The following is a 14,552-nucleotide window of genomic DNA, read 5'->3' as shown; positions in this document are numbered from 1 at the left end:
GCCTCTTCTTACCCTGAGAAATCATCTTTATTTGTGGAAAAGCAGGGCTTTGACAAGTGCTGCATCCCCTCCAAATAGATAATAATAATTTGAATAAGAGGAAAGGCCTTTTTCAAGTTTTCTTTTGTGATTCGCTCTTCTTCTTATAGGACTCTGTCAGGAAGCCACCGGGGAGTTGGTGGAGCCTGCAACTGTGTTCTCGAGAAGAGTTTCAGTCTTTCTGAGTTGGGTTATTTTTGAAGATGGCTCGAGAAAGTGGTGCCCATAATTGGAAGAAGCAGGAGGCGACTTCCTTCAGCGGCAGATCAATATTCGAAAGCAGCCGCAAAGGAAGTCAATTTAACCAATCATGCTCTCTGTTAGGGCAAACGAATTCTCAGTCATTACCGGTTAAACCACGCAGTGGCACATTCTTCCCTTTTAACTTGTTTATGGCAAAATAAAAGTCGAAGTTCACTGCTTCTGCTTCCATTTTGCAGATATTAGCTGGTTTCTTTAAAATGAAGCCTTCACCAGCACTTATTAATGATGTCTTCTAATGGATTTTCATATCAGGAAGGGATAAAATAATTCACAGTCACTGTTATTAAAGCTTCACCAATAGTCTGGACAAACTACAATAAATCTATTTTATCTATATTTTGAAAAATCCACTCTGGTTGGTCTTGATATTTGCTTTTATGTTGTACCTCACCAATAAAACAGCATACTGTAAAAGAGTGTATGCCCTCTCTCAGTACTTTCTCTCCTAGTTTAACTTCCAGGCTTCAGTTTTAGGATGAGCTCTCAGTGTGTCTGAGGGGGGGGAAAAGGCGAGTTGAGTCAAAGATGTACAAGTGCTGTTTGGGAGTCGACACTACAGGTCAGAACTCATTACTCGTAGACGACGTTATGAAAAGGCGCAGAACCAATTCCATGTCTCATGTCCTCTTAACCTCCACCTCTCCTCCTATGTGAGGGTCAGAACCTCTTTTACCTCCGTGATTAGAAGTAAATATTCGCTTTGAACTAGTGCGACTTGAATAATGCAGCAGTTTTTTTTTTTTTTTATCCCTCCACTTGACCACGGTTAATTAAAAGGGAAGAGGAGTGCAACACAGTTGCACCTCGAGAAGCGTCGGCTTTTTATAATCAACATTTCTTTTGCGTTCCAGCAGCGGAGCGAAGCTTTCGTTAAATCCTCGCGTGTGTTGTGATGTATTCACATTTAACATTTAACACAAATTAAAAGATTAAAACAGTAATTTGCCCGGGGATCAGAACATATGTTCACCCGAATAACAACTACGAATCGCACAATCTCATTGATGCATTGGATTTATTGTTCGCCGAGGAAAAGGAGTCATCTAATCCGTCATGCGTGCTCCCCAGCGTGAGCGCCGTGGGGGAAAACACATCTTCACCTGGAAATGATTAACATAATGTCTTTGGCGAGTGAGTCTGTGATGACCGTGTAAACCTCAGCCAAGACACTCGGAGGTCAGGTATCAGAAACCTGGTCTTCATCCGCAGTCTGTTTGATTCGCGGCTCTGTTGATCCTCGCTGGTAGCATCTTTGGTTTGTGTCCAGCTCAAAGCTTCTAAACTGGGTCACATCTTGTCCTGGGACAGAAACCAACCACGACGCTTATTATTGATATGTATCCCAGCAGACAAGAAGGAAAAAAAAAAAAAAAGTGTCAAGCATTAACACCTTTTCTACGTCTCAGGATTTACAGTTTTTAGTTTATTACTCCGCGACTCGTACGCACAGCAGCAGAGGTCGTCCAAATGGGCCACAGGAGAGTTTTGTTTTGCGGCAGAAGCTACATCCTTATGTCCTGCTCAGCTTTGTGTGTCTGCTGTGTTCATACTCGGATCCCTTTTGTTGGGACTGAAAACTGAGGCTACAGACTTGTGGGGCCCGCTGGTTCTGCCCTATATGGCAGCAAACTGCAGGGCCCCACAATGTTTTAGGTTTTCATAAGATGTGGTTTCAGGACTTAAATTACAATTGTTGTTCGGTTTAAAACCGTGTGCATACGCGTGTGTGTGTGTGTGTGTGTGTGTGTGTGTGTGTTGGCGGGCGACCCCCACCAGACCAGGAGACAGGAAAGGGACGGGAACTACAGGAAGCTGATGTCTAATCTCTCTAGACACAACTCTCGTCAAAGACACACAAACACGAGTCACACACACACACACACACACACACACACACTTTCAATGCACAATTTTCCAAACATTTATGTTCACACGCACACACCAACCTGCTTGAGCTGCACAACACTGAGCTCCAAACAGCTTGCTGGGAAATCACTCTTCCTTGTTATGGTTTTTTTTTTTTTGTCTTTGTGCAGACTTTGGCCGAGAAGCTATCCAACAGTGTTCCCGTCACATGCGCTCAGTAATACCTGGAGTTAATACTCACGGAGTCAGTTCTTCCTCCTTAGCTTAACTAACCATACAGACGTGACAGCAGCATCAATATTCTCATCTAAAGCTGGATTAATGTTTCGCCTGAGCCTCGGTGTCGGATGGCCGCAGAGCTTTAGAAACGCGCACAGTTCACGTCTTTGCGGCGAGGTATCTCCGTCACTCATCAGGTGTAACTGGATCCTTTTTAATTACACGTCATTCAATTGGCAGGTGATGAAACACACTCGTGTTCCAAACACGAGTTGATTACAGTTGACGTTCTTTCGTTTCCATGCAAAACAATAGTTTTTTTTTTTGTTTTTTTTTCAGATGGAGAAAAAAGTGGAGCTGCACCCATTTTTAGCTTCACTGTTTAGTTGACTCGGTGAATGTGAGAGAGGAGCTCTGTGTAGTCGTCCTCTAACCCCTCCTTTGTTATTTATTTGAAAATGTGAGGCGCTTTGAATCTTATATAGAAAGAATCGCATACCAGGGTTGTTTTGATTGTAATCCATGCCAAAACAAAATTTAATTGACCTGAAACTGTGCATGCCATATGAGAGTTTTAAGATCTCAACTGTGTATCACCCTTAATTTACCCAACATTATCTGTCCCTGGAGGGATTGTCTGAAAATGTGCACCATTGTCCTCAATTCAAACGATGTCCCGTCTGTCCCTCCGTCCATCCTCCTCGTAAACACCAGCTTTTCCTCCAGCACGGACATTCAGAACAGCATTAAACGCATCTGATATCGCACTACATTGGACAGCACGTCTGAAGTGGTTCCAAGAAAGTGGAGCCCCCCAACATAAATCTTGGCAAGAAAGCAAGCAGAATCTCCCACAATGGTAGAATATTTAAATATTTTTATTCCCCCCCCCCAAAAAAAAAAAGGTGAGTGAATGTGGAAGTATCAGACCGCCCAAGGCTGAGGAGTGTACACACATCTGATTTCAGGTGGATACACACATGATAGCAGGATCCTCTGGTGTTCGATGGGACTGTCGCCCTCCTATTTAAATAAAACGACTTCACTACTACTAAAAAAGTCTTATTATGAAGCACAGACGGCAGCAGCTTATAGTCCCAAACCACCAAACAAATGTTATCCAAGCAGATGGGATTCTTCCACTCAGCGCTTTATTAATTATTCTATTTCTGTTTCTTATGCTGATGGACAGAAAAAAAAATAAGGTTTGTATTTGAGTTTGTGTTTAGTGTGTGTTCATTTTGAAGTAATTAGGATGCAATTATGATAAGTGAATGATATATAAACATTATATTGCACGCTGGAGTGCAGGGAGAGAGAAGGAATACAGTGTGGTTAGCAGCAGCCTGGCTTTGTGTGAGCCAGCCGGGCTTGATATTGAGAGCCAGCAGCGCCGTGGATGGAGCTGTAATATTGGAAAATGCTCTGATAAGCCCATATAGTTTTCAGACATCTGCCATCTGTAGATCCCAAACCTTCCGAGACCACGTCCCCATCTTACTGTCCTCTTTTTCATTATCCCCGCTCTTCCCCCCCGTGCCTCCATTCCTCCAGGTGTGTGAGGGTAATTGGCACTCTGTTTCTTTAATTAAAATGAGGTCTAATTGTAGCCGAAGCAGGGCAAATGTTCATAGGCCTATAATTTCCCTATCACACTCCAGAGCCACGGAGAAAGTGGAAAATAAGGGAGGGAAAGGGCACGCAGGGAGGAAAATTAGCACGCAAGTCAAGAGTGGTGAATAGTGGGATTCACTTCATCTGCTCTCCAATTCGAGGTCACTTGTTCAAAACTTGGAGACAGCGGTATAGCAAATGAAGGTTCTCTTTCAGTATTTGTCGAAAAATACAGGGTCTGGTTTTACATTTCAAAAGAAAAGCTCGCAGAACACCCTCCATTGTTTTTTTACTTTCCCATAGAAAACTCGATGCCTCCACCTTAATACAATTTCTCAGCGGTTTTCCTGCATGGGTGGTGATTAAAATACAGACTTTACCATAGTAATCCCTCAAATCAGCCCTCAGTCGCTCCTATTTCTTCATAATTGCAGTTGCACGGCTCGACCCCGGTCATGTGACTGGTATCAGTTTAGACTTCTCTGGTGTCTCCTGGCATCGACAGTTGTCCTGTAATTACTGTACAATTGTTTGTTTTGGGTGTTAAATACAGCCAGATGACGAATTTTCATTGTTCGTACATTTTTCTAGCACTCCGGGCAATTTTCCGGCGGTGGGTGGCCGCCGCCGCCGAAAGAATGTAGGGGAAAAGCCGGCTTCCTCTAGCAGGGGCTCGAGACTGTATCTACTTGAGCGAAAGGCAAGGCCGTGCAAGTACATAATAGGAGCACTCACCATCTCATAGAAACACTCACGCTCACGCATCCTGTCTCATAAACCTTAATGATAGAGCAGCGATAAACAGGGATTACTATGCCTGGGGCTGGATGTTTCTCCCATCCCCTTAAAAATAAATAAAAACCTTCACGTGAACACCGGGGCAGGTGTGCATTTTAAAGGTGGAGGTGAGCCGAGCCTCGGTCTTATGAAAGTAGGTTCTTTTTTTTTTTTTTTTTTTTTTTTTTTTTTTTTTTAATTTTGCAGGAGTGAACTGGAGATGGACTAAATGCGGGGGAAAGGCACCAACCTGAACTCTGTCACCCAATTATCCTCCTCATCCACCTCGCTCTTCTTTCCCTCTGCCCTCCACAGGCTTTCCTTTCTTCCACTTTATCGCCCGAGATTGTTGCTGTAAGCTGTTGCGATTTTGAAGCGGGAGAGGTTTAAAAGCAGGCGTGTTTGTGCTCCTTCAAAAGGGAGTTTTTCTTTTTCTTTTTTTTTTTTTTCTACAGAGGGATGAAAATGAGAGATGGGGGTAATATAGAGAGAGGAGTCACATGTACCATTTACCCCTGCATGTGATGCGGCGGCGGCGGCGGCAGGCCCGCTGCATATGCAGCCCCGACGATAAGTGATTCCATGTTATTGCTTTTATGTGCATAGTGCGTGAGCCAGGTCACGCAGCTGATTGAGGACGAGAAAATGACACAGAAGTGGAGTGCGGCGGGTGAGATTTAAGTGACTCGGCTGGCTGGCGGCGAGAGCCGGGCTGAGGAGGGGACGGATCCTGCGTTTGTGCGCGCGTTTCTCAAGAAGGAAACGCATTAAATTAGGAGCGAAAATGTGAGCAGTGGCGGGCATGATTGAGTGATCATTGAAATCATTAAGGAAAAAAAACAAGGGGTATTTATAGATGACACAATTTAGCAATTTTGCATGTGTTTTCCAGGAGGAGACGGCGACACGTGTTTATTCAACATCGGGAATCAAAACAGTCTGCACTGTGTCGTCCTTATTTTCCTGTAGACACTCAGACTTGTGGTCCGCTTTGAGGTTGCCTCGTTAATTCATCCTGTTGATAGTTACCAGTGTTTTTTTTTGGGATGCGGCATAGTTCATTAGAACGGCAAATAAAGTGATAAAGCAGACCGTAATCGCCGTCTTCAGGCAAAGCGAGAGGAACACACAGATTTTACACACAGAATACCAAAAGTGCCTCTTCACATTCAGGGGTTGACTTCAGCGAGGGGAGGCCTAAAAACACCCCGCACAAACCTCATTATCTGTATCTGATCTTAAACCAGCAGTTGAGCATCTATCAGTGTTGAGCGATCCCACCGGCTTGCAGCTGCAACATTTCTCTCTGCTGGAAGCACGATTCAGACTCTTTCCCCTCATCTCCTCATTTCTCTCCCGTACCTTTTATACACGTTTCATCGGGCTTTGGGTTTGTAAGTGGGAAATGTGATTGCCGCTCACTTCACACCGGATCAGGGAGATTAGTAAGTGTAGGCGTTGCAGTTATTTTTGTAAACTACTACAAGTGTCTGTATTTGGCCGTGTTGTGCAAAATGCATTCGGAGGGCATAAGGACTTTTCTGACAGCTCGCACGTCTTCATAATGCTCTGTGTAAAAAGGTTTTCCCTAAACATCCTTTCATCATGTATACAGTCTTCCTTAGGCAACTCTATATATTCATTGGGATTTGCCAGGAAATGAAAGTAACCGAGAAAGTGATGCTGGGATTACACTGAAAAGATAAATTCTCATGATTTTGGCAGCGCCATTTATCAGCATGACAGTGGTACTCATCAATCTGTGGAAGGTGGGTTGAAAAAATATATTAGATGTAAGAATTTCTCTTTACTTTAGGCCTTGCTCATAATGATTATTTTTATTGATTAATCTATCTTTTTTTTTTTTTAATGAATGCTCAGCACAGGCATCTCTGAGCTGCAGGTATTATCCCGGCGTTGCTGAATAAAGTACGAGATTCACACATTTGGCTCGCTGGAAGCATGTTTGGTGTATTTTTTTTTTTTTTTTTTTTTTGCTCATTTTTCTGGTTTCATTCTTCCACACTATTTTCTCTGTGGTGCACATTTCAAAGAAATTGCTTTTCGATGAGAACCGGCTATTTACCGCTGATACTAACTGGCAAAGCGACTTTATTTGATCACTGCATTTCTTCCAAATGAATAATGTCACCGATTAGATCTATAAAATTAAAACTGTGCCCTGCTTTGTAAAAGAACATTGAAGAATAGTTATAGTTTGTAGCATATACGATATTTAATCAGGATTGAATAACTTTTTTACAGAAATCTGGTCAACTTTAAAGAAAAAAAGTCACTGATATGTGTTTCTGGTCTTTTTATTCATTCTAAGCATTCTATTCATTGTGTATAGTTGACCTTCATTGTTGTAACTCTTCTTTGGAGTCTTTGAAAAGTCTTTGAAGGTTTTCTTGTGTGTGTGTGTGAATCCCCATCAATAACACCATAAGGTTAAAAATTAGCATTTTCATGTATATCAATGAGTCCACTGTGAAGTCATCAACGAAAGGGAAGACATGATCGAAGGACATCATCACTTTAAAATCAAACTTGTAGAATTCATAGCTCTGTATGAGAAAGTTTGTTTTCCACACGTCAGAACTTACAGTCTATTAAAGAAAACATTATTTCAGAAAACACGCCCATCTGTCCGCCCGCTGTGCCGCTCTGGACGTTTCCGGGTCACGAGGCACCGGAGTCGACCCCAGCTGAATGCATCCTGGAAAGGATTCAAAGAAATCAGCTAAAGGACAAGAAAATCAGAAGAAAACTGCTAATCAGTGCAGCCATCAGAAAAACGGCTGGTGTAAATACCCCCCCGGCGAACATATTAGTCTGCTTCGCCCCACGGTGAGGAGACGGCATCCCGAGGGAGCTCTCAGCCCCGATGGCTCCGGGGAAGGAGGCACCGCCGGGCCCAACAGGAAGACACAAACACAACAGTCCCTCATGGCGCGCTGTGTGGTCCTCTGTCAGTCCGGAGGGCCACTTAGCCGGACGGTAAACGGACATCTGCCGCCAGCAGGAATGGTGCCGCCCGTTACTGCGGGCTGCTTTATGAGGGTTCGATTCAGGCGCTCCTCGGGCCTCTTTCACTCTGTTTACAGCGTTTTGTCACTCCGACTGTCGATGCAGGCAGAGCCGGGTTCTCCACGCCTGCTCAGTTACTTTAAAGACTGAAGTGATTTTAAATTCTGGATGTTTCCTGTAAAAAAGAAAAACAGGCTAAAGTAAAATAGACGTGACCCGGATGTGATTGACACTTTCAGAAGCCAATCGCACTGTGTAATTGTGACACAGCAGCGCCACGTTGAGATGTTCTCCGAAGCTGCAGATGCAGAGAATCCACCCGTGAAGCTGCATACGGAATTATTTTGGATGCAGAATTGGGAAACACCCTCCAGTGCAGGATGAGTCATCACAGATCTGACACCAGGAAGAGAAAAGACGTGAGTCTGATTTGAAGATACTCCAATATAAATCTTTTGCTTCTTTAACAGAGATCAAAAGATGACTGAACAATTAGCCTGCAGCCACAAGATTAAAAACTGGAGGATCTTTCATTTCATGGGGTTTACATGTCTATATATCTTTATCTACAGTGAGCAATCTTTCTCCTACGGGTTGTTGAGCCTTAATAACAGGCTGAAATACACTTGCACATTTACAAATATTTACAGCAACTCAGACGAGCAGGGGCCCCTGCAACCGCGTGTATACCGCCGTGTTGTTTCTCATATCCTTGAAAAACCCACCCTAAACAACTAAGCTCGTCCAGATTTGTGTAAACAGACACAATCATGGAAGTTGTGTCCTGGCTCTCGGTGGGCTCTGAGCCAAAGTCAATAAATGATTGGTTTCACAGGTGGTCAGTGGAGAAAGGTCAATTACTGTATTACTAAACACGGTTTGAAGTGGGAAAGATATCACTTGTGTGCATTGTTGATTCAGTTCATTTAAAAATATGCTGCATGCTCTTTTTGATTTTATTCCATAGGCATAATTTCAATCGTCCTCGGGGTGAAAGGCCTCGTTCATTTCTGTGGCCTGCACAGTCTTCAGAGTTGCCCATCTCTGTGTTGATTATGTGATACTTGATCTGGAAACAGATGTATTCCGAGCAGATGTTTAGAGAAACAAAGCAACATGTTGGATTAGGTGGGAGGTGGAAACAACACATCCTTAATGGTTGAGAAAAGCAACACCGTGGCTCCAGCCAGCGCTTACAGAGAAGCATCATTAATTTTATGAATGCAGGAATCAGCTGTTCTGTGGAGTCTGTCACTTAAAGTTACAGGAGCAGGCGGCAACACACGCATTTGTGTTATTAGAATTTCAATTTGATTAAAAAAAAAAAAACAAAAAAAACAGCACCATCTGAGGCAACAATTTATTCTTTATCACAGACATTGCTGAATCAATCAGAGTGATGGAGAAAATGACTGCTTGAATTAACTTGCTGCACGGTTTTGTCTCGTCTCGCCTGGCAGTGTCCCCCGTCCTCCCGCCCACATCAAGGTTTTGATCCACCGTGTCGCCTGCTTTTTGCCAGTTTGGCAAAAATTAAGACTGGCGCTGCATTAATTAGTGAAATCCACTTTTTTTTTTCCAATGCTGAGGCAGATGTTGTATTCTCTTTCCCCAGATTGTGCATTATGGGGTCATAAGATGCTGGCTTAACCGTTGAACCTTATATTGGTGGGATAATTCAACAGTGCACCTTAATAACCCCCCGTGATAAACTCGCGCTGAGGCCCTCCCATCGCCTCCAGCATCTATTTCCATGCATGCGCACTCCTCGATTGTGGCCACAATAAATCTTGTTTATTGGTTAAAAAACCAAACTGCCTGACCCGTGAGATGAGCTTCTGCTGGGAACAGGTAGGGCTCTAAAAGTGCGAGAGAAAACCTCATCACGTCGGTGTAAATACGAATCTCGGCCTGTGAAGACAGCGAGCGGGAGAAAAGATGTCCTCGCATGAAACGCCGCGCCGCCGCCCAAATCAAACTGCGCTTCAAGTTACATGCAGTTCAGGGCTCGGATTTTATTGGGATACTGAATCATAGCAGAGCGGCGCAGGTTGTTTGCGAGCTGGCAGCCGGCCCCTCAAAAGATTACAAAAAATCAATTCTATTGTAATCACAGATTGTGACCAGAAGGGCCTAAATCTTGGTGTATGTGTGAGTCTGCTTCTGTTTCTGAGTAAGTCTGGTCGATCGTGCTGCTCTAACTACTTGTCCCCGCTGTCTCCGGACCGAAGCAGAGCCCTTTCGGCAGGTTTTAGTGCGAGCGCAGGCGCGGCGTGTCGCCGGGACCACCGGGGACCAAAACAAACATGAGACGAGAGACGAGTTCTGGGGGCGAGTGGGAATGTTCCCGTGGATGTAATTGACTGGTGAAACTCCATCTTCTCCCCCTAATCCCAGCATAAGCCATCGCTGATACTTGTCAGGGAGTGATTTTCAATTCATTTGTGTGTTTCTCTGAATGCAAATGAGCCCATTGCGTGCCGTTTTCACATTTCCCGCTGTGTGATATTCCATTTTCTGTCTTTTTCAGAGGTCCTGATGAACACAAAGACAGAGACTTCTGATCTTAAATGGACCATCTTCTCGCGCGCCAAACCCGAGGTACGTAATCCCGGCTTCGCTCTGTTATCTGTATTCTTAACACAAACCCAGTGGTGACTGAGGATTTTTGGCCTCCAGCTGTTCCTTTGTTACTTTGGCTGAAAAAGGATTCCTTATATGGCAGGTAACTGACAGAAGAAAGGAAACGCCAGAGCGAATGTGGGATTTAAAGTATATTGAAAGCAGATGCTTTGATATATCCCGTCAACCTTGGAGTCGAAGTCGGTGGCTGCCCACAAATTTGGATACTGCAGCCAGAAAAAGACATATTTGTAATTTGATCATCTGAGGAGAAGTTGCTGGGATATTTTTGCCAGCAGCGTCGGTGACCAAAAAACTGCTCAACTCGCCGATGTCTCAGAAGGAAAACGGTCACAGCGATTCTGGCGGGGAGATTTCTGGAAGCGAGCTGAAATACTCCACAAATGCGTCTCTGCTTTTGATTAAGGCTCAAAGAAAGAATAGCCGCGCTGCCTCTGAATCGTTTGCATGGCTCTTATCATTTCAAGCAGTTTATCAAAAGCTTCACGTTGTCAAAAACATGACCGGGTTGTGAGTGTGTGTGTGATTTCTTTTTTTTTTTCTTTTTTTTTTACATTAACTTGGCATAGAGAAGGATAAAAACGGTGATTTAGTGAATGGTGACAGGCAGCGGTGGCTACGTGCCATGTGCTGTCGGCATCAAAAAACACAAACATAAAAGGGTTACTATATGATTCTTTATTTTTAGGATTAAAGGATTATATTATCCTTATTTTAGATATTTTGTGGAAACTTCTAAACCAGTCAGTCAATATTCTAGCTTCTCATTTTCAAAAAGTACTTTTAACATTTTTTTTAAGTGTTCGTAGGAACATTCATTATTCATGAATAGGACAAATAAAGCAAATATTCATATTAAACCTCCAGTGAAAGCATCAAACGCAGCTTTTGTGTCAAAGCAGTGTCATTTCCTCACTCAAACCTTCTCCCTGCGCTGAAAGAAATGCAAAACATGGCTGCTAAACTCAGTTCCTTCGTGTTAAGTTTGAAGTAATTATATGGCCTCCTAAAATATGATCGGTCTCGTGTGAACCTTAAAACAATACGGTTATAAAAGACTCCTGAAGTGTTATCACTCAGCTGTAATGACTGCTCTTCCGTGGTCCCGAACACGGAAAGTTAAGTGACATGTGGGTGTGAAGCCTTTGGAGTCGTTTAAAAGCACCTCTGACAAAGCGGACAGTAATAAAAGTAATGTACTAAATTACTTTTGATCTTGAGAAGTTTGAGAAGTAATTAGTATTCAATATGTAATGTGTAATTGGTTAGTTCGAGTTCTCTCTGTATCACGACCGGAGCGCCGCTGTTTTTCATGTCCCGAACAGGCCAAGGACAGGAGACGCTTCCACACAGTCGGTCTTATTTCTCTCTTTAAGCTCTTAAGAACATAATGTTTTTAAATCGTTTAACGGCGTCAAGTGAAGTGTTGAGGGTTGTAAGTAATATAGTGCAGCTGAGACAATATGGCTTCAGAGTGAAAGGATTATCATTATGAACCGGATGCAGCATGTCTGGATGTGTTTATGCTGATGAATTATCATGTGTCACTGTTAAAGCAGCCATTCCACTGCGCTGCACACTTCATTTCAAAGAAGTAGTTACACTCCAAAACCCACAAATTATAATTTGAGACGGTTTGTCACGTAGCTTGATAAAATCTTTCTTGAAACAGATCTAAAAAAGGCATTTCAGAGAGTTTATATTAATGAAAAGTTGCCTTTTATGTAAAACCAGAGTAAAAGATTTCTGTTACATTTTTTTTTTACCTCACATGCTTATTTTATTTTCAAGCAGATGTACATTTTTAGAAATTATATTTTTCCTGAAACCAGATGGGTTCTGTTGGAGGTTTTGTGTATCTTCATCATAAAAAACCTTTGGCTCACCGTCACATGTGCTGCCAAAGTCCATGGTATTTATTTTTTGGGATTAGAAGGGGAAATTCTCTCTTCAGGAGATTCGACTCTGACTCTGGGTGCTCTGCTGCTCTGTAATTCATTCAGACTCGTATTCTGCCTCACTCAACACATCATCTGCAAATGGATTTTTTAAGATTTACATATTTACATAACTGAATTTCTGAGCCTCAAGTTCAGCAAATCTGCTAAATTCTGCCCCAAGTATGTTAATTTTTTTGCTTGTTTCTCACTCTTGGGAGCCTGGTGATGGCGAACATGTTTGCTGTTGACTCAGAAGTCAAACATTAAAGCGTTTTTTTTTCCCCATCGCATCTGACTCCCAAACAAATGTAGACCTCAGTGGAAAGGTTTTTCCCTTCCTACATTTTTGTGATATCTCCCCTTTCATTCCTATATTTCGGTCTATATCGGCGTGTTTGAGGGGTGAAAGCTGTGTCTGTCTTGGTTGCCGTGTGCAGTGGTGTGCTTTGTTTGACAAGCGAGACTTGTATTCCCACTAGCTGTGCCGCAGCTCGGTGGGAGGAATGATTTAACAACCTACATTCAGATTTTGGGGCTGAATCAAAAATCCACAGCAGACCAGATCTGTCCCAGGGGCCGCTGGCAGGTGCAGTATAGCACAGCACCAACAAAGACTCGCAATATTATCATAGCCATAGGACTGTTAATTCACCCAATTACATAAATACCCCAGTGAAAAGGCTTCATAGGTGAATTAGATCCACTCGGGGCAGCCAGGTTTTCTGGGTCGGCTGTCTCTTTTAACGCCCGGCGGCTCTGTGTTCTGTTTGCTCTCAGTGGGAAGAAGTGAGCGGTTTAGACGAGGAGAACAACAGCGTGAGGATCTATCAGATCTGCCAGACCGACAGCTCGTCCAGCCACTGGCTGCGCAGCGGCTTCATCCAGCGGCAGGCCGCCTCGCAGGTTTACGTGGAGCTGCGGTTCACCATGATGGAGTGCTCCTCCACCAGCACGCACCACCGCAGCTGCAAGGAGACCTTCAACGTCTACTACTACCAGGCCGACTCCGACGAGGCCACGGCCACCTACCCCCCCTGGATGGAGAATCCTTACGTCAAGGTACCCCACCTCTTCTCGGAGAAAACACCACTGCTGATTTAAAAAAAAAAAAAAAAAAAAAACAAAGGTTCCAGACATTTTTAGATTAATTCGCTTGCAGTTCCGCTCAGCCTGGGAGGATTTCTGTACAATGTGTTATTTGCCAATATGTAATATGCCGGAGGGTTTTTTCTTTATTATCGATTAATTTTCCAATTATTTTTTTAAGATGAATTCGTCACACATATGGCAATGCTTTTAATTGGCTAGTTTTGTAACGGCCTGAATATTTCCATCTATCCATCTCTCGAGCCAGAGTGACGCTCCGGGAGTGGATCCCAGCTGAGTTCAGGACACGTGCAGGATCCACCCTGGAAAGTTCACCAGTCCAGGGCTTTAAAGGTCTTCGATCGGATATTAAAACCTGAAAACTCAAAACTTTTAGTGCCTAATTGATCTTATAATATTGAGTCAAGTCATTCTATTAATTTGTTAAAATTAGGATATCTTAATATGTAAATTGTTGTTGGGATTTTTTGAGAAACTAAGATTATGCTCTGGAACGCTGTTGACATGTAATCCAGTTTTGAAATGAGCAAATAGATTTATGTGAGTCGGCAAAACAAAAACGGTTAAATTATTAGAGAGATTTATTCAAATGTATGTTTGGATTTTTCTGGTTCTCTGCATTAATTAACCTTAAAAAAAAGCTCTGATCTGCAAAACCGAGGAGATGCCTTACTTTGGCGTAATGTTGAATGTATTCTCACTGCACATATAATCATGGTAATGTTCAGTAAAAACATTGTTCTCTATCTGGTTTGGCGCTTGGTGTCTGTTTATATCTCTGAGATGGAGCTCCTGTCACATGTTTACAACAAATCAATGCAGAAAACTGGGAAATTCCAAAAGGTTCAGGAGCTTTCTGTCTCCCTCCATCAGTTCAGGAACAGATATAAAACTGCACGATGTCCAGATCAATGTGTAAAACTGGAGTGAGGGTTTAGTTAACAAGAACAGTTCTCGTCTCGCCTTCACGTATCGGACGTTTCTCTGTTTATTCGTCTTGTCACCTATTGTGTGATGAGTGTCTTTTGTACTATACATGGCTGCCGACAGTTT

At 43.1% G+C, this 14,552-nt stretch overlaps 1 protein-coding gene across 2 annotated transcripts in view; it reads left to right on the top strand.

Annotated features, from left to right (window-relative positions):
• The window catches only part of LOC115395996 (ephrin type-B receptor 4a), a 42,269-nt gene that overhangs the window by 12,720 nt on the left and 14,997 nt on the right, over positions 1-14,552 (top strand). For both annotated transcript variants that reach the window (XM_030101723.1, XM_030101724.1), the window contains exons 2-3: positions 10,340-10,410; positions 13,170-13,451. In XM_030101723.1, coding sequence (XP_029957583.1) covers positions 10,340-10,410; positions 13,170-13,451 — 353 coding nt within the window. The remainder of the gene's footprint in view (positions 1-10,339; positions 10,411-13,169; positions 13,452-14,552) is intronic.

This window comes from Salarias fasciatus, chromosome 10 (genome assembly GCF_902148845.1).
Source record: "Salarias fasciatus chromosome 10, fSalaFa1.1, whole genome shotgun sequence".
NCBI classification, from domain to species: Eukaryota; Metazoa; Chordata; class Actinopteri; order Blenniiformes; family Blenniidae; genus Salarias; species Salarias fasciatus.
Note: the sequence above shows the minus strand (reverse complement) of the source record. Positions and strands in the feature narration are given on the sequence as shown.